This window comes from Macrosteles quadrilineatus, unplaced genomic scaffold (assembly GCF_028750875.1).
Source record: "Macrosteles quadrilineatus isolate MER2022 unplaced genomic scaffold, UCM_ALF_1.0 Scaffold_9__3_contigs__length_116548681, whole genome shotgun sequence".
NCBI classification, from domain to species: domain Eukaryota; kingdom Metazoa; phylum Arthropoda; class Insecta; order Hemiptera; family Cicadellidae; genus Macrosteles; species Macrosteles quadrilineatus.
The window spans coordinates 57,659,734-57,684,841 of record NW_026542602.1 but is presented as its reverse complement, the minus strand read 5'-3'; the positions used below and the strand labels follow the sequence as shown (position 1 = coordinate 57,684,841).

Here is a 25,108-nt window from a genome sequence, read left to right as displayed (position 1 = left end):
GATTTATTTAGAAAATGTTGTTGTTGTTTTTTGCTGATTGAAGGACAGATATTGTTTGTGGAGTTTGATTGAGGAGTTGTGTTGACTATTATTGATGCTGTTGGAATTATGAATTTTGAATTGCTCAGTTTTTGTTCGTTTTAGTGACTTGTCCCATTGTAAACAACTGAACAGCTCAAATAAATAAGAAAAAAGAAGCAACTCTACCCCAAAAAATACTTTTTGTCACAAATTTTAAATAGGATGTTAACTGAATATAAATTGGCTTGTATATTTCATCAAACTACAAAAAATCTAACTATTCACAAGTTTCTTAAGAGTAAATTCAAAACTTAATGTAATTGTAAATGATTATTTTAAGTACGTCTTTTATATGCAATTTTTGTTGACTATTCAAATGCTATATCAGCATTTGATTGTGTTGATATGGGATTACTCAAGGCTGACCACACCCTAATGCTTTTTGTAAGTAATTATGTCGGATAACATTAATTATTTTCAAACAGGAATAATTTGTTGAGTGTTATCGCAATTTGTTACCATAACATTTTGCCTGTTGGTACTCTATGACACTTATGGGACCAAACCAAGTGTTTTGATTAAAAGAAAAAAAAATAGCAAATAAGTATCGATGAATAATACCATGTAATTTCGCTCTTTGATTATTATAGGCTCAAATTGATCGGTGTAGAATTTGTTAAACAATTTGGTGAGTCGGTGGCTCAGTTGGTAGCGTGACGGACTTCGGGCCCAAGGCAGTGATGTTCTAGGGTTCGGATCCTGGTCACTGCCACAAACATCAGTACAGTTCACCTTCGTACTGTACCGGCTCACCCCTTGCTTTGCTGGATACGTTCCACGCACAGATCTGTAGTCTATGTGGACGGGCAAATGAAAGGTTAAAAGAGACAGCCAACCTCTTAAAAAAATATAGAATACTACAACATCGATGACATATTTAGCATAGTGATGAACTATCAAACTAAGTTTGGAACTCAACAATATAAAGTAGCCTACCTACCTTATTTAGTAACATGAAGGATTTAACTTTTAATAAGAGTTACCGAGTATTGTTCAGTTTCAAAAAGGGCAGTAGCGGTAAAGAAAGCCTGGCTCAATACCCTTTGTTGATTCTCCCCCTCAATGTTGAATTCAATAGAGATTTCATGTGCTGCACATTCAGTGTCACTTATAAACAGGGAACATCTGGGTACATTGTCGCCTTGTTTGTGGTGAATTAGGCTCTTGAATGGTCGGCTATATCATTGACTTTAGGGTAGTGAAACATATATCAGCTGGAGCCAGTTTTTAGAATGTTGTTCAATGGGCGTTTTGTAGAAAGTGTGCTAGTTTATGACTCTTTTATAGTGTGAACATGTTATGTTTTTTATAACTTGTCGTGGTAAAGATTGTTGGTGACAATCGTAAAATCGTGTACGCAACAACGCAACAACCATACGTTTATGGATCGGCTGTGACTATTTTTTTAATCAAAGATAATTACTTTCTCAAAGAGTAAGCTAGTATTGAATTTAATTTCTTTCTTTCCACACATTTATTCTATGATGGAGACGTAAAAATTACATAGGTACATTATTTTAGATAACTTCTTAGTTTTTAGGATATGTCTAAAAGTTCAATCTGAGACGTTAAAGGCCGGGGACAAAATCTTGGGGATTTTGCTGTGATAGCAGACGGCAAACAATAGTTTATTGGTGGATTACTATTTTGCCAAAATATTTTGTTAAATTAAAATAGTGAACAACACCTCATCTTCAAACTGGTTAGGGTTAACCGTCAAACACTCTTAAGCCGATTAATCAGGGTGATAAATGTATTAGAGACTATGTTTAGCCCACAACTTAAGGGTTAAAGGAATTTCATAAAGTTACATCTCATCTTTAAGATTCACACTTTTTAATCAATCACGCCTAGATGTTGAAACACAAGTATTACAAATTTGTTTTTAAATCGCCTCGGTAAACAGCAGTGAAGGGCAGTTGGTAAGCTTGATAATTAATCGACAGAATGATGTTTAGTCCTTGCAGTAGAATAATTCAGATGTCCGCTATGGCCTTGGCTTAACATGGTAAACAACAGGTAATGTTAAGTCATCCTCACTACCATGTTCAGGATTGAGATGACTTTCAGGACATTACCTAATTGACTTGGCCGAGATTCAGTGAATGAATTAAACAATATTGATAAATATAATGTACAACAAATACACAAACAACCCTACAACAAATTTACAAAAAATATGAACTAAAATAATAAAGACATCTGTATTATTTAATTTGATTTATTTTGTGTTGAGTATGGCTTGGGTTTGGATACAAATTCACGGTTTGGCGCTACAGTTTATGGTTTTAGAATTACTTTTTGTAAGTAAAGACTTAAAAGGTGTTTAGCACTAGTTAAAGTTGCTGGTGTCTAGGACAAAGTGTCTAGTACCACACGGAGGAAGACTCTGTGCAATAGGAATTTCCACACAGTGCTCTTCTTGCATGTCTCAAGTATATTTCCACCACAACAAATTAGAGCTCAAAGCTTAAAGCGCACTGTTAAGCAAGTTTTTCTGTACTTTACTTCACTGTTGTAAACGTCGCAAAGAAAGGTACAAATGGCAGCTAAGGCGATTTCTTTCAGTGCTACCTCCAGTTGTATCTCTAGCTCAGTGCGGCGAAAGGAGTTGTCTGATATGGCTGTCTTGCGTTATGAAGGTATTTGTTAGTCCATGGAGAAGGTCGGGTAGTACGACAGGTCAAATAGCTGTACTGTAATTGCACAACAACTCTGTGCTGATCTAATAATGTTGCTTGTGGTGTTTCAGTACATCCAGAGAGTACCTACAGCAGCTTCTCCAGCCAACACCAACAGCAGCAGCAGCAGCAATACAGGCAGCCAGAGTGGCACTATCAGCACTAGTCTCAGCAACTCCAACAACACATCGGGCCATCAGCAGGACCGAGACCAGCCTCAGCAGCTGAGCAAGACTAACCTGTACATCCGCGGACTCACGCAGAACACTACGGACAAGGACTTGGTCAACATGTGCTTACCGTGAGTATACCATACCTTCAGTAGAAATCCAATGATGCAAACTCTTTACATATCCAAATCTTTTACAGAATTAAAGAAGGCAGAAGCCTGGATTGCGTTGAAATCCTAAACATATCACATCATCATTGTAACCCACGGTCACAGAAAGTACATCTACATCTCCATAAATTGTACAAAATCTTAAATATCTCCCACTATTATGGCAAAAGTGTGAATTTTTTTACAACAACATCTTTGTAGATGCGTTGTTGTAGTAAAAGCACAGATTGAGCTCTCTTTCACCTGGTGCTCTATCACTTGGGCTTTAGGCTAAACTCGGATCGGCAAAAGAATCGAGATAGTTCCGAATTTTGATCAACCGAATGTGGTACAATTGATTCATATGTTTGGAGTTTTACTGCAAATTTAAATATTTGTAAATAGTCCACCCAGGGTCTAAATGGTCAAGTAATTCAACTTTATCTTAAAATGTTTAAAGCTGAGTTTTCTCAATGACAAAATTACCCGCTATTTCTTACCCCCATGTAAGGGCATCCACTGGACATTTATCAAGAAAGAAACAAAATTCCAAACTTCATGTTTAGGGGGTTTGGAAAAATGACCTCTCCTCCATCAATCAATTTTAAAAGCATAACATAGCCTATTTCTTTTACATGCCAAAATGGAATTTAAAAGCCGGTTACGGTGTACTTTCCTTCTCTATAATTCCTACTAAGAAACCATTTGACCATAGACCATATGATAAACCATTGTTTTCTGTTTCAGATTCGGACAGATTATATCGACGAAGGCCATTCTGGACAAAACGACCAATAAATGTAGGGGTGAGTTTTGCACATAGCGTAATTCAGCTGTAGCTTGTTGGTGCCACGTTAGTGCGTAGATGGTATTTGCGTAGAGGTTATGTTGACATCTTCCTCTGACTGTGACAGATATTTAGTGAGTAAGCAAAGTAAGTTAGAACGGTTCGAGGTATTGTTACGGAGATGACTTGAAAATGTCAATGAAGTTTATCTAGACAGGCATGCAAAAATAATGTATGATGAAGTAGATATCCCAATTTCTGCATTTTTCAATGTGTGTAAAAAATTGATTTTTTTTTTCTGTCACCATCCCAAAAATGATGTAAAAGTGACCTTGCTCAATGTGACCTTGATTTTGCATATCAGTAAACTTTTGTATTGGATTGAGATTTGGAATAATTGCCAGAAAAAGTTCTCATTTTACGTCTTGTATTCTGGTAAAAAAATCATAATCACAATGCTTCTGTGCTCGTGAAAGTCGTACGATCGTGACTCGTGAGCTCTCATCAATACCTGGCTAAATCTGGTCCAAATCAATGGGATATCAACTTCAGTTTCAATAATTGCATGCTTATTGAGTAAAGAATCAAGCTATGTTCAGAGTGATTGTAGTAATCAAAACTACTGTAAGAAAAACACTATGATTGCATGTAGGTAGGAAGTGGTATTTTGGGAATTAGACTTCAGTACAGTTACAGTAGGCTCTCAACAAAATTTCAGACACATTTATCAGAGACAGACTTATTTATATTGTACAAACTATAAGGGTAATGGCAAACAATGCATATCACATTATTTTGTTATCAAACTGTGCCTATATTAACAGTCTACAGTATTAACACATAAAACGGATTACTCAGTGCCGTATGAATATAGCTCGAGAAAATACCTCTAAAATATAGTCAAAAAGTACATTTTATGTATGCCCCAACCTCGTATAACTGCCTTCAAATCTGACCGACACCTGACGATATACTTTGAATTATTTGGTAAAACCAAATCACTTAGATGCCGGTAAATTGATTGTAGCAAATAGTTGCACGCCAGATCAGCACATATTTACTTTGCTAAAATGTAAATTACACTGTACATTTGTTTATCAGAATCTTGCCATTTACATACCTTCTTGTAAACTTTAACTGCATTGTATAAGATGTGTTCAACGTCAGTAGCAGAAGGGTTTATGAGTGTTGTTGAGAGTCTACTGTTGATTTTCTTCTTTATTTTCTATTCATGCATGATTATCTTGATACAAATCTATTATATTTTATGTGTTTTTTCAAACAAATTTTAAAAACACCTACTAAAAAAGGTGTACCAGATTTCAAACATTATTTGCACAGTTAAAATGTTAAATTTTGAAATCGTGGAATTACTGAATCGTTTTACATGCTTTTGAAACTCAAACTCAAATTGCCTTTGACAACATAGAATTTACAATCACTTCTTAATGCTGAAGAAGGAAAGGATAGGGAATTTGGCTACAGAAAGTTCAGACCTAATGGTCTAAATTATGAAAATAAAACTGTCATTTATTACCACCACGATGAACAAACCTGATCCAAGATTCCCCTGTTGTATTCTATTGGTCAGTCAATGGCTCATTTGACAAGATAGACAAATCTTTAGCAGTCATTTTGTAGTTTAACGTCTAGATGCAGGCACTAAATTTATCATGCCTATACTATACTGTACACCGGCTCACACCTTGTCTGTTAAGTTCATTCGGCCTTTGGCCCATGCGGATGGACACATTCAACTTTAAAAATTCTGTCAACCCCTTATTAAAAGGAATTTAACTGTCTCTATCAGAGTAAAAAAATCTTGCTTTCTAAAACTTGCAATTATGATGCGTCGGAAATTAATATCAGCCATTTTTGTCACAACACAGCAAACAATAGTGTCCCACAGTTGGGCAAAGTTTACAGTCGCTATTTACACAACTGGTTCGTTGATTAGGTCTGTTGACTTGGAGTAATGATTACTCAGAAGATTGTTTAACCAAGCTGGTGTAAATGGTAAAGAAATTGAATGTAAAAAAAAGAAAAATTGTATAAATGTTGGGAGTTTTCTGAAGTCAGTGGTTTTGTTGACTGTGAATATAGTTTTATATTCACATTATATTCTTTATATATATTTTTGAGATTATGCAATATCTGTTGATTCCTCTCAGGGGGTTTTCAGTTTCACACCAGAAATTAAATTGTAGCTGAAAAATCATTACTATTATGTAGGCTACTGTGGACTGAAATCACAAATGTACAATAAACTTATAGTCCTTATCTATGGTTAAGATGACGAAGGTTAATTGGTCAAAGCAGTAGAAAAGGGTGAAAAAGGCTTGGCTAACCCTGCGAGCTAATCCTAATAAGCTTGTTAACCCTCACTGAAGGCGGGGTGGAAACTTTAAGAATAATTTGAAAATACGATCAATTTGTTATCTGAGAATATTGTAAGTGATCATGAGGCAATCAATTGTGTGTCCTTCCTATATTTATTTGTTACCTATAAAAAGGATGATTAACTGTATTTTAAGCAATAAAATAAACAATTGCACCTTGTAAATATGTCAAGTTAAGTATTGGAATTGAAAAAAATATGCATTAAGTTTCAACAGTTAAGTCTAAATATTTCCCCTTAAAGTGGAGTATTCAGTGAGGCATGACCAAAGGGATTTACTCACAGGGTCGGCCTAGCCATTGTCCTATTCTACTTGGTCAGAAGCCTGCCTCAACTTAACCTTAAACAGGGTTTTCTAGACATATTATAGTTCTAGACATCCTGTGGTGAATGAAGAAATGGGTCTGTGTCTTAGCTGGGCATTGCGATCAGTTCTTTATTACTGCTGCTCGACTGAGTTCACTAAAGGGAACTGGGAAGACCGATAGCTATCTAGTAAATTGTCTTTAATGCTAAAAATACAACTAAAACAATGTGATAATGTGATGTATCTAAAAATCCCTGTTAGAGACCAAATTTTTCACAAAGCTTTAACATTTTACATACTATTATTTGCAATGATTAAATATGTAAACGTTGGCCAATTTGCATGAAATTATGTATGAAAATAACAGAAATTTTAAGAGAAACTCTAATATAGTGTTGTTTTATTTATAGTTTTACAGTAATATGATTGACTATTGATTAATAGTCAAAGCTATTGGATACAGAAGGTAATATTCAAGAATATTACTTGTTGCTTGTGCTACCTAGTCCTTTTTGGTGTGAATTTAGTCGATTGTCAGTGATAAAGGACCGGCCGCAGCTCCGGTGAACAATACCCGGCTTAAAACACGGACCCAACCATTGGTTCACCATAAGATGTCCAGAACTGAACTATTACAGGTATCTCTGCTAGACACACACTGCTAATCTAGATACAGTCACAGAAAACATACTACTATAACCCAGAATGCCAACTGCGTGGTAAAAAGCATTAAGTGTTTTGAGAGAGCTTTGCCTTTTCAATCGTAGGCAGCGCCACCAGCGTTGCCATGCACTCAGCATAGCAACGCTGGTGGCGCTGCCTACCAATTGACAGGCAAAGCTCTCTCAAAACACTTAATGCTTTTTACCACGCAGTTGGCATTCTGGGTTATAGTAGTATGTTTTCTGTGATACAGTGGACTTCAATGAGAAGACCTTCGATAACAAGTGGCCCTAGATAACAAGAGTTATTTTCAAATACCATTGATTTAATTCCCTTAATTACATGTTATTGCAAACCTTGATAAGAAGTCAACCTTGATAACAAGTCTTATTTGGCCATCCCCATCAGACTTGTTGTCGAGGTTCTACTAAAGTGGATTTCCTACTGCCACTTACGCTGAACCTTTTTCTCTGTTGCAGGTTATGGGTTTGTGGACTTTGAGTCGCACGTTTGCGCCGAGGCTGCCGTCAAGGCCCTACAGGCCAAGGGCATTCAGGCTCAGATGGCCAAAGTGGGTATCACGCAACCGCGCGCGTCCGCACCTGTACGTGTGTGCATGCAAGTATTTCTCTAATACACTTCCGCCCCAGTTCTGTCATACGCCTCAAATTTAGTTGACAATTGAGTAAAGCGATTAGTAAATTTCGGATTCAAACCAATTTTTATGATTTTTTATCATAGAGTAGTGTTTTTTTTTATCTTGATCAGTGAAAAATTTGTCTTGTGTGTTTTAATTTTTGTTGGTTTAATAACTTTTTTCATACATTAATATATAATTTTAAAAAAATTTTGAAGGCAATTTTTTAATTTTAAAAAAAAAATTAACATATTTGTTGTTTTTCATGTTCAAAAGTTTAACTCGCTCATTCAAACACACCTGTTTTTTTTCCCTAATAACAAAAAATTTCTAAAAATCTCTTATAAAATAGTCATGGAATTTTGTTCTAAATGTGTGACAGGACTGGGTGTTTTCTGTAGACTTATGGTATAAGTAGTATACTTCTGTTCCTGTCTGTAGCATAGGCTAGAAACTTGCCGGTCTGTACTATTACAGCAGCCAGGGGTGAAATTCAATACCTACGTAACGGAAAGATTTATTTCCACAAAACAGTGTGTCACTACTTTTTCAATTATTTGAATTAGGTTACAGTTATTGACTGGTTTAACCATTGATTTACCACTCACATGATTGTCGCTTCAGTTTTTGCCTCTGGCTGCTAAACCGTCTTCCATCTTGTATTGAAGTTTCTACTCTGGAAAGAGTTTACCGTAACGGGGTTTCTTCATAGGTCTTTATCTTTTCTTCAACATGTCTGTTAGATTTACATTGTCATGTCACCGTGTGGGGTTGTGTTGGGTCAATGTGCTTGTGGGTAATTTATGATTTACGAAGAGAAACTGTGTTAAGTTTTAACGCTAGACACTCATAGATGGATATTTTCATCATTAGATTAATGGGCTACATGTAATACATGTTAATGTGATATGAATATGCAACTTTTGTGATAAGTGACTAAAGTGATATTGTGAAGGCGCTTTTGAATTCTACTGAATTTTTATTGGAATTCTTCTGAATTCTCCTCAGTTGATTTCTGTAGTTGGTTTCAACAGTTATATGGAACGTGATATGTTTGTTTTGCTACTAATGCATTCTTGGTGAGCCAATTATTGTTTTTGTTATTTTATTTTATTGAGTTATGTTACGATTAGTGTTGCGTCTAAATTTGCTTTTGGTTTTGAGCATGCGAAAGTGCCGAGAATACTCCAAACTTATTTTTAGTTTATTAAACGTTTTAACCAGCGGAGATGGATTGAATCTGTAGCCAAAAAAAAAAAAAAAAAAAACAGCTGATTAAATCACTGTGAGTTTTAATTGTTTATATAAATGTAATGCCTCCATGCTCTAATCGCTGGCGCTCAGCAAGAATGTACATGGTAGCATTGACACATCGTATAATCATATAATTTTTGAAAGCATTTTGTGCAACATTTAATCTAAGGGTATTATTTAAGGTTTTTGAAACCTAACTTTTCTCATAGGTTTAATTATTTGTCCAATCAAAAAGTCCTTTCAATAAAAATATTAAAATAACCTCTTTACCTATCGAAAAGTCTTGCTTAAAGAGCATTGAAATAAATAATATTGTGTTAGTAGTCAAAAACTCAGACAAAGAACTATAGGATGATAGGATTCTCTACTGTAGTAATTTACATTACAACATTTATGATAGATCAAGCTTAATTTTCACTCAAGGATATTTCTCCTTGCTGATTTGGAAGTCATTTACCAGCAATGTATTCATATTACACCTTAAACAACCTTAAAATTCATGTTACACTTAAACAATTCTTGTGTGAAACACTCAATTGTATTAATAATGTACAGTAAAACATCACTAACTCAACATCCGGTAACTCGACGGTCAACAGCTGATAGGGTGCGGACAAAAAAAGCAATTTTTTCAGAACATTTAGTTTTAAATAATGATTATTTAAAATTTCTTTGGATATTGTTTACCCAATATGTAAAAATACTCATATAAGTAAAATTTATATGTAAAAATTAGTCTTTTACGTATTCATTATCAAAACCCATTGAAATTTTCAATGTTCTGGGTAATTCGTCAACCTCTGGGTCCACAAATTATCGAGTTAGTGAGGTTTCACTGAATATTGGAGAGGTTCCCAAAAGCAAGTTTGGGAGATAAGACAATTACCTTAAATAAAAAAAAAAATACTGTGTTAACTTAAACAGCAATGCTGTACAGTTTTAATATTTTCACAACCGTTTTAAGATTTAGCAGAAAGTTCTTTATAAGTCCAAATTTATACCTCTTTGGGTTTACCTTCTTGCTTTTGAGAATTGCTGATGTAATGCATAGTTGTTAAAACTTTAAATTACTGTTAAGTCTTTAATCGGTATTTTACCATAGTCTGTAAGTTTTTTAAGGACATTTGATCTTTGTTGTTACTTATTACTTGTATGTTAGTCTTATTTTACGGTTGATTACTCTGAAGTTCCTATTCATATTGAGGCAGTATTGACATTTCCCAGGGTGATAGCATTGACTATTGGATACAGAAGTTGTTGTATTAATAGTCAAAGGATAGTACATGGGAAGAAGAGTTTAAATCACTCTCTGTAAAAAATATATAAAATCAAATTGTCTTGAGCATTTATCTTTGTCTTCAACAAATTCTTTGCCAGCAGTATTTGAATGATGACTTTTAAAACCCGAAGAATATTGTTTCGGGAATTAAATTGGTTCAATATCCCGCTACTTTTCTTGAATTAGAAAATCGTTAGGTTTGTAAATTCCATTTTTATTAAAATCAACATGTAGGCAAGATTTTAAGGGAAACAGAGTTTGTGTATAGGCTATATTTGACTTATATTTAAACTTATCAAAACATTCCATTATTGGCCTTAAAGGGCTTAACTGTTGGAAAATAAGTCAGCTCGGGTCAAAAGAAGTCTTTGATTGTGCCTCTTGAAATTTGATAGTGTCAGGGGTTCAGTGATAATCTGTGTTTCCTCCTCATCATTATAAAAAGTCACTCTCGACTGATAACGAGTGATAAGGCAGTCAAGGTCACACAGTTTGGACCATAATGAGTTTGTCACCATGGAGAAATAATAAATCTATCCACAGAGGATTGTGAACTTTGAATACGAATCGGCACGCCATCGATAAAGCTGGGAACAGTGATTATTTTTTATTGATTACGTAATTACCAATTGTATAGTTTCTGTTGAAATTGTATAACAAATTAGTTTCCTAGAAAATGGTAAAATGTTTTTGATTGTTAACAGAGGACGAGGAATTGTCTAGATTTGATAAGACAATTAAATTCCTCCCACAACTAAACTTTCTATGATATGCTGTACAAAAATATTTTTTTTAGGACTTCGTCAATCCTGTAATATCAGATTTTTTTCCAGTTTGCCAATTTGAAATTCAAAAGAGTTATAAAATCTAGTTATAAAAATAAGTTGTCCCAGTGTTTTAAAATTATCTATGGTAAATACGCAACTCAGCTTAGATAATGTATCATTGATTGTCAAAAATAACTTTACGATAAGTGACAAGTTGATAAATTTTACTAAAACTATCTTACTAGCCGTAATTTTATTCTGGATACCAATGGTATCTCGATTACAATAGAACCTCGATAGCAAGTCTCTTATGTATAAAATCAAAGAATACTTCTAATCAAGGTTTACAATAACATGTGGTTATGGCATTACAAAATCAAGGTTATTCAAAAATAACACTTGTTATCGAGGTTCCACTGTATTACTCTCATAACTCGTAGAATAAGTTAACAATTCTTCCTAACATTATATTGTACAATAACGTGGTTTATAATTGTCTAACTGTTAACCTGACGTGTTTAGTGTACAGTTGTTCGTGATGTAGAAGTGTTTAGCTATGTCGGGGACTATGTAAGTTGGGTAGCGTAGTTAGTTGGGTATTGCGCCAATGTAGTTTAGCATGGCATCCGGCGTATCGTTTCTTCTGCAAACTGTCTGCAGGTCTTTGTCTTCTTGCAAATTTATAAAATCAAAATTGGTAGTTTCGTTGGCTTGACTTGATTGTCTGACGGATAGAATCCAGTGCTATAACAACATGGGTTTGTGTCTCGTTACTACTTAAAATTTATCAGTAGTTCATTCTAAAACTATAGGTATTTTTGCTTTGCTTGACGTGTTTTTTTGCATTGGCCTTTCAGAGCCATGTGGATTCAAATTTTATATTATAATAATTTTTTTTTTAAATTTGTATTTTACAAAGCAGAATTGTATTCAAATTCTTCGATTGATTCGGTTTTGAACTGAATTTGTCACCATTTTGAGCTTGGTAAATCATTACGTTTCAGCTACAACTTCATCCTAAAGGCTTTGTATATTTGCGTTTAATTTCCTAGCAATCAAGGCAAAGATCTGTTTAAACTAAATGCTTTGTAGTTGCATATTTAGGCAGTGACAGCACACTACTAAAATAGTCAGTGCTTACATACCAAACCATATTTTGTTTTTGTTTCTTTTCTAAATTACCTTTAACAAAATTGAATTTTTTAAATCTTTTTCATTGCTTGCAATGGAGACGATAATTGACCTAAAACTCAACTGGTAACTGTAAGTTTTAAGAGACTGCATTTTATCCTTTCAAAAACAAACCAGGCATGGTGACCTGATACTGTGCCTTTTTAAAATGTTATGCTGGCTATTTTTTAAAACAAATTTCAATTTTTTTATGCCAGTTTATTTTTCTGAAGCTTTTGAAACAAAATTTTACACATTATCCAACCGAGACATGTCTATTTAGTAATAAATTATAATACTTCATATTGATCTGAAATATGGATCTAAAAAATTCTGAACTTCTGAAAGAAAAGTGTTTCTAACAACTTAAAAAGGGAATCTTAAATAAAATAAACCAGACAAAAATTTCCAACAGAAATGTTACCTATGTCCAAACACCTTGTTTTAAAATAGAAACTTGGCAACTTTTTCTAAGTTTTTTGATAGTTCACTGTAATGCCAAAGACTTAAAAATTAACATTAACAAATGGCAAATAAGGAAATACACTTTATTATAACTGTTTAAACAACAAAATTTATTGCATATGAGCATGATGTACATTAATTTTTTTAACATTTTATGGTTTAATCAGTTGAGTACACTCATTCATATATATCTCGGTTTTAGATATTCCCAGGTCTGGGTGTCAACAAGACATTTTTTTCTCCCTCCATACTCAGATCCCATTCATATCAATCTTTTTAATCTCATCTTTCCAACTTCTAACTCTTTGTCTAGTCACCTTCGTTCTTCTACTGTCAACTCCGTCAACCTAAGTGGTTAGTGCTAAATCCACACTTTGGGCCTGGGGCTTCACCAATCAAAACTTTCGGAAACAGTAAAATCTACGGGATTAGAATGTATACTGTATTTTAACATTGTATCTCAAAATTCAAATATGGTTTGGTAAAGAGGACCTAGTGTATAATATACAAATTATACGATTGTCAGTTAGTAATGTGATTTTCGCTCGTCAGTAGCGTAGGGTAACGTAGTAACTTACGAAGAGTAGGGCAACAAGTAATGTAGTCAGAGTAGATGCGAATAAATCGATTGTATAGCCATAGAAGTAGACAAATGTAAGATAATTTGGCAATTAGATACTTAAGTATAGATTGTTTTTAAGAAAATTTAAATTATTTTAAAGCTTTAGGTCAAGTTACATCCATACAATTCCAGTTTTGTTAATTTCTCACATCACTTTATTCAACAATATTTCATACTTACAATATAAATGTTTTGTTTTTCTTTAAAATCTGTTGTGACTTCTTTACAACTTTACACAACTCATGTTTTGTGGTTCACAATCAACATACAAGATCTAAAATAAATTAACCCAAGTTCTAAACAGTACACATTTCCAGTCAATTTAAATGTTCATATAATGTATTCTAGTATTTATAATCGTATGGTGCTTATTTCTCAGTCACCATAGGGATGTCAGGATTTCTTCCAGTTATTTATCTAAATATTGACGTTTTCACATTTTCAATTTATAGAAAGTTTACTCTTCGTAGGAAATAGTAATAAGCTACTTAAGAAGTTCTTTTGAGCTACCGTATTATTTAGTTTAATTTTATTTCTCTTTTGTCTCTCACACTCTGACAATGGGTGGATACCTAAATAATCTTTTTGTATAACACTCGTGTGCAATTCAAATCAATTCAATCTAACAGGTTATTATTGTTATTTTTTTTTAGGAAAGAGCACTTGGCCTAGGAATACATTAAGAAATGGATATGGATACACAACTAATTTACTTAAGAAATAAGTTCCTGGTATTTAAAAAATACACAACACAATCAACTTGGTATTTTGCCCCTACAAGGGAATTCTTCAGAAAAAATTATGTTGAACGGAATATAGTTTAACTTCTTGCTCTGAAGGAGCCCCTTTTAAGGGCAAAATATCAAGTTGTTGTGTTGTAAATTTTTGGTGTGCTTTCAGCTACTGTACCTGAAACTATTTTCTTAGGTAAGTTAGTTGTGTAACCATTCCTTCTTTCAATGTATTAATAATCTTGTTGATTGAGAGAATATGCGGACATTTTTCATCACCAGTGTAATAAATTCCTCAAATAACACAAAACCTAACCTTCACTAGTACTGAATACAACTATTACTAGCAGTGTTCGATTTGTAAAAAATGAGGTGCCGGAACCGCAACCTATTTAATGTGATTTGTACCTAACTTTGCCAATATTTTTATCTTTCCGACAGAGAGGTACCGGAACTCCCCCACAAATCGACCACTGATTACTAGTAACTTTAGTACATTATTAGCACTAGTAACTTCTAACAAAGAACAGTAACGTCTAACGTCCCCCAATGTCAGAGTGTGAGAGCACAGAGGTCGATCGGTCGGATTGTTCAGTGTTGCCTAACCTATCTGTACAACATTACAGCAGCAGGAACAAGACCCTACGAACCTCTACATCGCCAACTTGCCGGCTCACTTCAAGGAGACGGACCTGGACGGTCTGTTGAACAAGTATGGACAGGTAGTCAGCACTAGGATACTGCGTGACCCCGACGGCGTCAGTAAAGGTGTCGGTTTTGCCAGGTGAGTTGCTGTACGATGTATGTTTTGCTATTGTTAGAATGTGGAACTACAGTAAAACCTCCAGCATCTTGTATAACTGAAACCCCTGTTAGATAAAACCGTCATAAAAAATTCAAATTTGAAAATGAGGTAACTCGAGTTGTCTAATTTAGCATGTGTGGTCTGGTGTGGCCAACAGGAAGTGATGGAGGATACGACAGCATGAATCTCATAATCTTGGCTTTTAGACTATTTTAAGTCGCCTAATACCTAAACTTCCTTGTCCGGTTCAGCCAGTCGTTCTATTGGTTATTTTTAATTCCCATTTCTCTCTTGGTCAGTAGTTTCTAAGACTATTACTATTGTTTAGCTGTTAACAACAATAAGTGTTACATTTTAAAGTAAAGCCAGGTGGCTAAGTTGGACTTGTAAGTTTCTCAGGTAAGCTAGCTGAACTCTTTTCCCTTCTTGAAAAATCCCTTGTATATGTCATATCAACTATAACAGTAACAAAACCTATATAAGAAAATCAAATTTGATAGCAGCGCTTTCTGTGAGCTGCTCTATCAAATATGTTCTTTTTTTAATAACAATTCTCTGTCTTGGTGAGTCAATGCTAGAGACTGCCACAACTATAGACACACTCCCAGCTGGTTTCAACACATGTTTGGCTGTTGCAGGATGGAGTCCAAGGAGAAGTGTGAGCAGATCATCAACCTGTTCAACAACCAGACGCTGCAGGGATCCAAGGAACCGCTGCTGGTCAAGTTTGCCGATGGAGGACAGAAGAAACGAAGTCCGTTCCGCAACGAGAACCGCATGTGGAGAGACGCTACCGAGGTAAAGGGAGTCGCTTAATCGCAGATCAAATTTGTACAAAAGTATAATTTTAGTGTGGTAGAAAAGTATTATCGATTCTGGACCTTATCATTGGACTATCAGTAGCTATCTAACAAAAGTTCGATGTTGGAGTTGTCTAGAATGTGTCCAGCATTTTGACTTTATTCATAAAAGTTGTTCAGTAATTGCTCCAGACTATAGAGGGTATGAAAGAGGGGCCAAATTTGTGTGTGGTGCTAATATAACTCATCTTTATAGTAACTAGACCAGGGTGTGGACCGTTTCTCACCAAAAATTCTGATGACGTTGAAAAAGAGCAAAAAAGTAGTAGTTACAGTGGTAGATTCTCTCTCGCTTTGATCCATTTCATTTAGATGGCTAAAAACTATTCTAACGTAGAATTTGATTTCTCCATAGCGTTGTAAGGAAAAAATAACCTGTTCGACAGGGATCGTTCAATTTGTAAAGATGTTATTGCTCTTCTCCATCATTATATTTAGAAGAACAATTTAGTGCAGTATGTTGAGCCACTGAAAACCCAATCAAAAAGATGTACAGTAGTAAAAGAAGCTGGTGTGCTTGTGCAAACAGAAGGCATAAGAACTGTCAGACTCAATTTGGTGAACACATTTTTCTACCACCGGGTGCAGGTAACAGTTCAATATGACAATATAACCCTGACACGGTGCTAGGAAAAATTGTTACCACTCGGTTTATGGAAAGTTTGTAAACATGTGGAAGCTGGTTTTTCACTCCCATAACAAACTGCACTACAAACAGAATTTTCGGTTTATAGTGTATTTATTCAAATTTGTACTCTAATAGTTCTGAATTTTTCAATTTGGACAAGCCACTGGTTCAGGTTTTAGAACAAGAAGACAACTTTACAATAATATGCAGCTGACAGTGCTTATATAAAAATCCTCCAATTCTGTTTTTGTGTTCCTCATTAATTGTTTGTGGTGCAGGCGCTGTGTGCGCAGGGCGGTCAGTTGACTTACGACCCGTCGTGTTTGACCCAGAACGGCGTCGCAGCCCAACACATGATCCCTGCGGCCTACAACAGATACGCCAGTCAACCCCTGTCTACCTACCCTCTCCACAGTCCGGCACACTGGCCCATGCAGTACGTCATGCACGCTCCTCCTCAGGTCAGTGAAGTAAGTATTGCATTCTCTACTTACTGTTGATCACTTTAAGTCAGGTTATTGTTTGCTAACTAAACTTCAACAAAGATTTGTGATTGTTAGTCTGTGGTATTCGGTATTTTCGGGGTGAGTCTGACCAACAGTTTGTGAGGGACTAATATTTTATTCTGGGTTTTTATTTTCTCGCAGATTAAAAATGTTACTGAAGATTAAACATGGGTATCTTATATATCACTCTTGAATCCTAGCAACAATTCTTGGAATTATAGCACTCAACCTCCCCTGTCAATTTCAAGGTAGTCAATGCCGGCCCTAGCGTTTTTCATGAACATTTACACTGTGTCCTCATGTTTTCCTCTGTATCAATATGACTTGTTTGTCCAGAATCACGGTGTGCTGCAGATGATGGCTGCCCAGGACCCTAGTGTTCAATACACCTCCATGATTCCTCAATTGACAACTCAGATGCACGCACTGCAGCTGACAGCCACGCCTCAGGTGATAAAACATTAAACTGTTGTCTCGCTGAGTATTACTAGTAACTCATGTATTTATTTATTTTATACATTGACATTGACAAGTGTTTGGCAGAAAAAGAAAATAGAAGATTTCACTATAAGGTAACAGGCCTTGAAATTATAATCGTTTGAAAAACAATAGGATTTACAATTATAACGTAACCTAACCTATTTATTATCAATTTTTAACCCAGGAGGCAAATAATATGAATCAAATGTCTTGTGATTTTTCAGTACCTGGCTAGTGCCACGCCGTACTCGTTCTACCCTGCGCCGTCCATCATACACACGGCACCGCTCCCTTTACCCGACAATGAACACAACTCCAATACGGCGTCACCCGAGGAGGCGTACACCACTTACCCGCCACCCAAGTAATCACCCGAGTAAGTAATAAGGTATTGAGGAATGGTTGTGGACATATACGATAGCAATGTTAAACGAAAAAGTTTTCTGGGTTTTGATTTGAAATCTCATTTAGTTCTCAATGTGGGATTTTTTGTTTTTCCAGCTTTGGCTGGTTTTGTATACTACAGTAATTTTGTTATTATTTAGGTACTTTTTCACTTTAAACCCAGTTTTGATACTAAATTCTGAAACGTAAAAGACTTCTTATGAGTCTGACTAAATAAATCAACTGTTTTTTGGACTATTCGGGCATTGGAAGTAATCCCAGATTCAGCAATAATATAGATTTTAAAATGTGTTCTTTCAACTTTACCAAAGAAATAATCAATAGCAGACTACTCAACTAAAATCTACACTTTTTGTAAGATTAATATTGAAGCTTGAGTTTTAGACTAAGCAATCGAAAAACAATCAATCTCATTATAAATCTCTACAATAGTAAATTTAGAAAAACTAAAATTTGTTTCAATTGTTGTGTAGTAAACAACACATTACACTGTTTGTTTTTATGCGTTGTTTTGTACTATTTCTGTTTTCCAACAATCATTGAACATTGCATAAACTAAAGTGAAGATGATTTGTAATTTTTCAGATGAGAACCAAACTAGAATAGCCTCGGATGTTCACACAACTGGACTGAGCCTCATTAACTACAAACAAGAATGATTTCAGGATACTAGTCATTACTAACAAAATTATACTTTAGTGTAGATTGTTGAAAATTTCAAATCGAGCTTGTATAGTGACAGGTTACGTGTGCCAAGCAGTCTTCGGCTCAAGTAGATGGAAGCATGACAATAAACCAGTGAGAAGCTAGGCGGATTCCAGGTCGAATTGTGGTTAACATTTTTCGAGTAACATTTTGAAAGTCGCTCGCCCTTTTGCAAAACTTGGCACACTCACTGTAGTTTCACGAGTAAAAACGCGTTCGATACATTTCATATACAAATGTACGTATATTTTTTAAGATGGTGCTAAATTATACAAGTTATTTATACGGAGATGATCAAATTTACCAGGTAAATTTTCTGTGACTCGTATGTTTTCCTCGGGAGAGAGTAGTGCAATATATATCGGACACGCCATTGTTATAAAGGTTATTTTAAAAGTATATGTGAAAGATGATAATATATTAATTTATTTATAAATTATATTTATAAATTTATTGTTAAAAGTTGAAGCCATTGCTAGTTGCCATGGAAGCGCTCAATGTCGTTCTGTTACATAGAGGTTGGTTCTAGCGGTTTTGCGGAATAGACGCTTTTAACTTGTGTTCACCTTCATTTCCCACCTTTTTCCGTTTCTGATTCGCAGACAGTATACAGTATTCGACTATACATATCACACGAACATGGAAATTATAGGCTAGATCCTCACTTTCCGACCCCAGCTCGATCTAGTTGTATGGTTTTGTATTCGGCTCTAATCTGTAAGCAGGTATTTTGTATTTTGAATGTGACGAGTTGTTGATTTTTGAAATATTTATAATTTGTTATAGCTATTATTAGTTTTCCTGATGCCAAAGGAACTGACCTCTAGGCGAAACCTGTCTTTCTTTAATTTCTACCTTATTTACCCTCCGACTGTTTAAAAATAATATACTGTGTTATATTGAAGTGTAACCTTTTTTATAGTGAATCCTTGAAAAAAGTCTTTAGTTGTAGTACAACAAACAAACAAATTGGCTATCCGTATAAGAAACCCTGTACAATTACTACTTTTCAACTAAAATTACAGTCTACTCGTAAGTTAGTTTTAGTTTGGTCGATACTTGTGTACGACGGAGGGTGAATAAGGCACAATACCAAATTTGGTCATATCTTATATAGGTAGAGTAGCACAGCTGTGTTGAGTTGGTGTCATTCCGTTTGACATGGTATTGTCATTGTTATTATCATATTGTTATACGAAGCGCCGTCGTCCGCCTCACCGCCGCACAGCCTTGTAACTCGTAATCGTAACTTCCAATTGTAACTCGTATTTCCATATCTTTTACCCTCGTATCTTGTATGTGTGTAGCATGTCGTCACTTAGTTCATCGGCCCGAGGTCGCTCCTTATACTCGCAGTGCATTTCGGATTGAATATGCATTTTGTACTCTATTTGAAAATTATATTGAGGAAACCGTATTGTTAATGATCTGCCAAAAAAATCAGGTGTAAAACTTCAGCAGTTCCCAGTGTAAACTCATTGAAACTAATTACTGGAAAGTACATATAATATTTTTACCTGTTTTATTAGAGAATAGAGGCTGCAAACATCAACAAATTTTGTTATATTACTAACAAGAAGTAGTATTCATGTTGTTTTATTTATTTTGACAAGGCGAAGGGGCTTAAGTACATATAATATGATATGTACACCCTTTCTTCTTGTAAGCGACCATTTCTAAGTTCATTTAGAGCTCTATTCTCTAAACTAATAATGGAAAGCTACTTGGTTCTTATCTACGTTATTGGTATTTTTAACAGTTTTTTTTATGATATGGTTCAAATCCTGTTTTTTGTTGCTATATAACGTCAACCTTTTTGTCACACAGCATTAATTAATAGCCCAATGACAAATGGTATCTGGTTATGGGAACAATTTTGCTTTTAATCAATCCAGCGACCTTTGGGTTAGAAAGACGAGCACTATAATAACCACATTGCTTCCCAGACAATGCAGATGTCAGTTTAGTTTATTAACTTATTATAAATTATAATATTAGTATTATTAAAGTCAATGGGAACTGCTGCTTAAACAAAAGTATAAAAACAATTAAAACTATAAAATAAATTTTGTTGTTTTTGTTCATTTTAAAAGATAAATAACAATGTAAATGTTTATGAATATAGTATATTTTCAGTGCTAAATTAATTAAGTAAATAAATTTAATATTTAAAAATAAATATGAAGGACGAGTTATAATTAGATAAGTATAATTTCCTGAGATTGTAGAAAAATTTGGACACGGAAATTGCACAACATTTTTCAAAATAGATAATGTTCTTATTCTGTTACTAAATATTTCTTAAACCCGCTTTTTAATAAATAGCACAATTTAATACATATAACAGTATTTTCAAACCATTCTTAACTATTCCCAAATTTGTCTACTTCCATTTAAAATTTATGGGATTAGTATAAACGAAAATGCAAACCATGAAAACCATGTTTATAGTCAATAGTAAAGCAAAATTAGTTTTCAATGCAGATCTAAAATTGAAAAGTTTATTGATTTCCTAATTCCTACTAATACTATCTATATCATAGAGAGTTATATTTGTAGCCATCTGTGTCGTATACATGTCATTATATCGAAACTGTTTATAAAACTGCGTGTAGTGTCAGTATTTTGAACTTATCTGTCAATACAGGGACCAAGCAAGCAGGGGGAAAACTTTCTGCCTTATCACTGTTACAGCGTGTGTGTCGAATTGATTACATTTTAATAAATTTATACCATCTCGTCGTGTAGAATCCATGTTCCGCTTTCGGTGTCCATGGAGCGATCTCGGGCTGAACACCGTCGTCGATTCAGCTTGCTCTTCCCTCTTATATTGCATCGTAGTTTGGTAGTCGGATTTGAAAACATGTTTTTAAAAATAGTCAAAAAGTGTATACCATATGGCCCTAGTGTACACAAATATTACAGTACTTAAGTGTTTCAATCGCTTAAGTTTAGATTAACTGGATACTCTCTTTTAATATCACATGTAAAGAGTTGTTTGTAGTAACTACCTCCACACTTGCACCAATAGTAAGACAGTTTTCAGTTTCCTAGAGGGGGAGAAGGTTGAAGAGACACAAGATAGTAGTCTAGATTATACATGTTATATATCGAAGCTTATATAGACCGGTGAGTAAGACCCGTAGCAATCATGTGTTTTCCGAGAGGAAAATAGTTCCTGATTCACGGCTGATGTTCACTGTAGGTCTTCCGACAGAGGGATATATTTTGTATGGGAGTTTACAACGTATTCGTTTCTCGGTGTACAGAATCAAAAGTGCCAAAAGCCGCGGCGGTGTAGCGGACTGCGACGCGGGAAGAAACTGTTTATTTTGATACGAGTGTTGTCATCTTAGTAACACCTATTTTTGTAAACGATGATTTTTCAGCTGGCCGATAATTTTTGTCGGCCAGGGGTAGAAAGGCGACGCCTTTTGTACGTTTACGTTGTACGCCTCTTATGTTGTCTTTTGACGACCTGATTTGTGAATACTTTTGTTTTTATATTGTATAGTGAGGGGAACTCCCCAGACATCCGCTAGAAGATGTCTTGTACAATAATGTAAAATAAGTAAGCCTTACAACCGTAAGCCCAGGGCAAGGGAATTTAATTAGATTAGCGGTGGACACTTTTTTAACAAAAGAATTTCGGTTTTAGACGGTTCTATTCGAAAACTGCGCTATTTTCGACAAACAGTGCAGAAGTTTGGGGTTACTTTTTAGTTTTAAGTAGTATTAAGTAATTTAAGATTAAAGATGATTTAGATAAGGACTGTAGTTTAGACGTAGACTAGCGAGTAGACTAGAGATTTTAGTGTTAAGGACGAGTTTTCGAGCGGGATTCAGATCGGACGAGATTTATTTTTAAATATTATTTATTTATCGAAGATTTTTATTCCATGTTGGAATATATATACATAGTATAAAATATATATATAGATGCCGAATCCGAATTGCGCTCGAGACTTGAGTTATTTCTAGTTTTAAGTAGTGTAGCTTTGTTCGGGGAGTCGGTCGTTCGATGGATTGTAAAAAGTGGATAAAGTGAAACTATTTTGACTTTTTGTAAGTAATCGTGTCGTGGTGTCTCGTGGTAGATTAGTCAGTCGTATTTTTCGTTCCCTCGTTTTGTAATATAAAGTTTAAGGCTAGAACGTTACTATAGTTCTCTTAGCTAGTGTTGTGAGAGTCAAGTTACGGACGGACGGACGATGTACTGGTTCCGGCAGAGTTTTTAAAAGGTTTCGTTCTCGGCTCAACCCCTCTCGTAACAGCTTTGAGATTTAGCATTTCAAATTAGCGAACTTAAAATTAGGGTAGATTTTATATGTATAATATTTTCGGGGTGAGAAGAAAACAGGGACGTAGAGTAGTTTTTTGACATCTGTTGTTGCAAATACTTTGCCGTAATTTTGTACAGCTGTTTACTCGTAGACTGGCCTTCTCAGCGTCGGACGAGGTCAAATCAAAGTTCTTGTAACATTTAAATACCAAAAACTTGTATTGTTCATTTAGCGTTTGAACTTGCAGTATCAGTCTAGTTTATATGACCCAACACTAAACGGAGAGGAGAATCAAACAACCAAACGATAACGATACCTTCTCTAATAACACACAAACTTAAAACAGTATATGAAGAGCAGATAACATTTTATGAGGTTAAGATCCAAGCAATCAGCAATGTGTAAATTTAGAACGAAACCTATTAGTCGTACATATTATTTGTTGGAACTATCAGCCTATCCCACCTGATACTGTTGGGTCATGTAAAACATCGTCTTCCATATGCTTTACTCTTGTCAAATTGTCCATTGACCTCGTCTATCAGGTGCAATATCCCATGTTGTACAGACTTAAGACTTGATATTCCAAAGATCCTAACGTAGAGTGGAACCAGTATTCAGCAGTTAGCACTTGAGCTGACCATGACAGAGGTGTGTTTGTGTGTGTATTTATTGTATTTATGTTTATAGTCCGCCATCGTCGGTTTACCGCCATTTTGTGCGAGAGCTGAGAAATGAAAAGTAACATTCCCGCAGTCCGAGACGGAGTCGCTTAAGAGATTTTTTGTGAACCGTCTCTTCATCGAGGTCGGTGAATATTTGTGATTGAAAAAGTCACTTCTGTATTAATTATTGTTTAAAGAAATTTTAGAGCATATCTATGTTCTTTTTTGTTATTCCCGTTTGTTTTGTTGTGTTGTAATTCAACAATAGTTTTTATATTTATGTTAGAAGACTCGGAAGTAGGCTCCAGACTATTAGTGGTGTGTGTGAGTGAGCGAGTGAGTGAGTGTCGGCTTACAAGGCCATTTTGTTTCCAAAGCCAAACGAAAGCTGTGACAGGGACGCTGATTTTGTTCGCAGGCTTTCCAACTTTGTTTTAATTTTGTTTTTTAAGAAACAAATGTAGTTTTGTCCAGTTTGTACTGATCCTAATAAAGATCTGTATCTTGGATAGATGGTCTTCTGTTTCTTTTGTACCTTTTTACCTTCTAGTTTAATTCCTCAAAGCTTTTGTTGATGACAAATAAAAAGATTGTTGTCTTTAGTTAAGCTCGGAGTCTATACAATGTTAAATAAAAACACATTTTTGCTTTTGATGAAAATTGATTAAACTTTACAGTTTGTTGAAAATTAGTTATATTTTAATTCATAAAGTGTTTCTTTCAACAATACAAACAGTAATACAAAAATTAAATATGTTAATAAAAAAAGTTTTTTTGTTTTATGACCAGTGCATTATAAATAATGTAAAATGGCTTAGAATGAACATGTTGGTCTACGTGTGTATTATTCATTAGTTAATATTATAATTATTTTTAGAATCTATGGAAGTACCACCAAAGAAATTACATTAATTTGTAGACTCTTGATTGCATCTACAGGGGTAGTTCAAAAATCAAACATAAAATTACAAGTTCCAATGCATATGTACCTAAACTATTGTTATTTAAGTGTTTGACTTAAATATTTTAATAAACAGTACCGACTTTATACACAATGCAAATTAAAGGAGGTGAGATTACAAGACAGAGACAATAAAGTATTAGATATTGATTGTATTATGTCTTTAACTATTGATAGAGCTAGAGATTCCGTCCCCATTTTAAAGTTGTTAATGTTTTTTTGCGTACTGTAGTTGAAGTGAGCCACCAACAGATTGCGCTGATTTAAATCAGTGATTTCTGTTGATTTTAGACGACTTATTCTAAGCTGTAGCATCAGTAAAAGGAAGTAGAAAAAATAATTTAAGCACTAGCGCAACCTGTCACTTACTCAGAACTGTGATCTGTGTTTTATTAAAAAATTGGCAACAGCTGGTCGCTGGTCCATATAGATGGGTTGTCTACTTCCATCCAAAAGTCAATAATAAAATTGAATGCTATACTTCTTTTACAAAATTTAGGTGGTTGTAGGGGAAGGAATCTATCCCCTCCACTTGATCCTACATTTAAAACAAAAGCTCAACAGCTGAGGGTTTGGTATAAGGTCAACAAAATGAATTGAGCAAATGAAGTAGTGGGGGAACTTCCCTTTAAATCGCCTAATATTCTGA

General features: G+C 34.7%; 1 protein-coding gene across 8 annotated transcripts in view; it reads left to right on the top strand.

The window, feature by feature from the left end:
* The window catches only part of LOC129002990 (protein alan shepard), a 73,613-nt gene extending 49,604 nt beyond the window's left edge, over positions 1-24,009 (top strand). For 4 of the 8 annotated variants that reach the window (XM_054431161.1, XM_054431159.1, XM_054431165.1 and 1 more), the window contains 9 exons: positions 2,834-3,063; positions 3,829-3,887; positions 7,716-7,840; positions 14,788-14,945; positions 15,605-15,764; positions 16,733-16,924; positions 17,297-17,410; positions 17,665-17,816; positions 18,431-24,009. In XM_054431161.1, the coding sequence (XP_054287136.1) occupies positions 2,834-3,063; positions 3,829-3,887; positions 7,716-7,840; positions 14,788-14,945; positions 15,605-15,764; positions 16,733-16,924; positions 17,297-17,410; positions 17,665-17,808 (1,182 nt within the window). In that variant the 3' untranslated portion in view covers positions 17,809-17,816; positions 18,431-24,009. The remainder of the gene's footprint in view (positions 1-2,833; positions 3,064-3,828; positions 3,888-7,715; positions 7,841-14,787; positions 14,946-15,604; positions 15,765-16,732; positions 16,925-17,296; positions 17,411-17,664; positions 17,817-18,430) is intronic. The other 4 variants (XM_054431164.1, XM_054431163.1, XM_054431162.1 and 1 more) reach the window with 4 other exon arrangements.
* Positions 24,010-25,108: the final 1,099 nt, after the last annotated feature.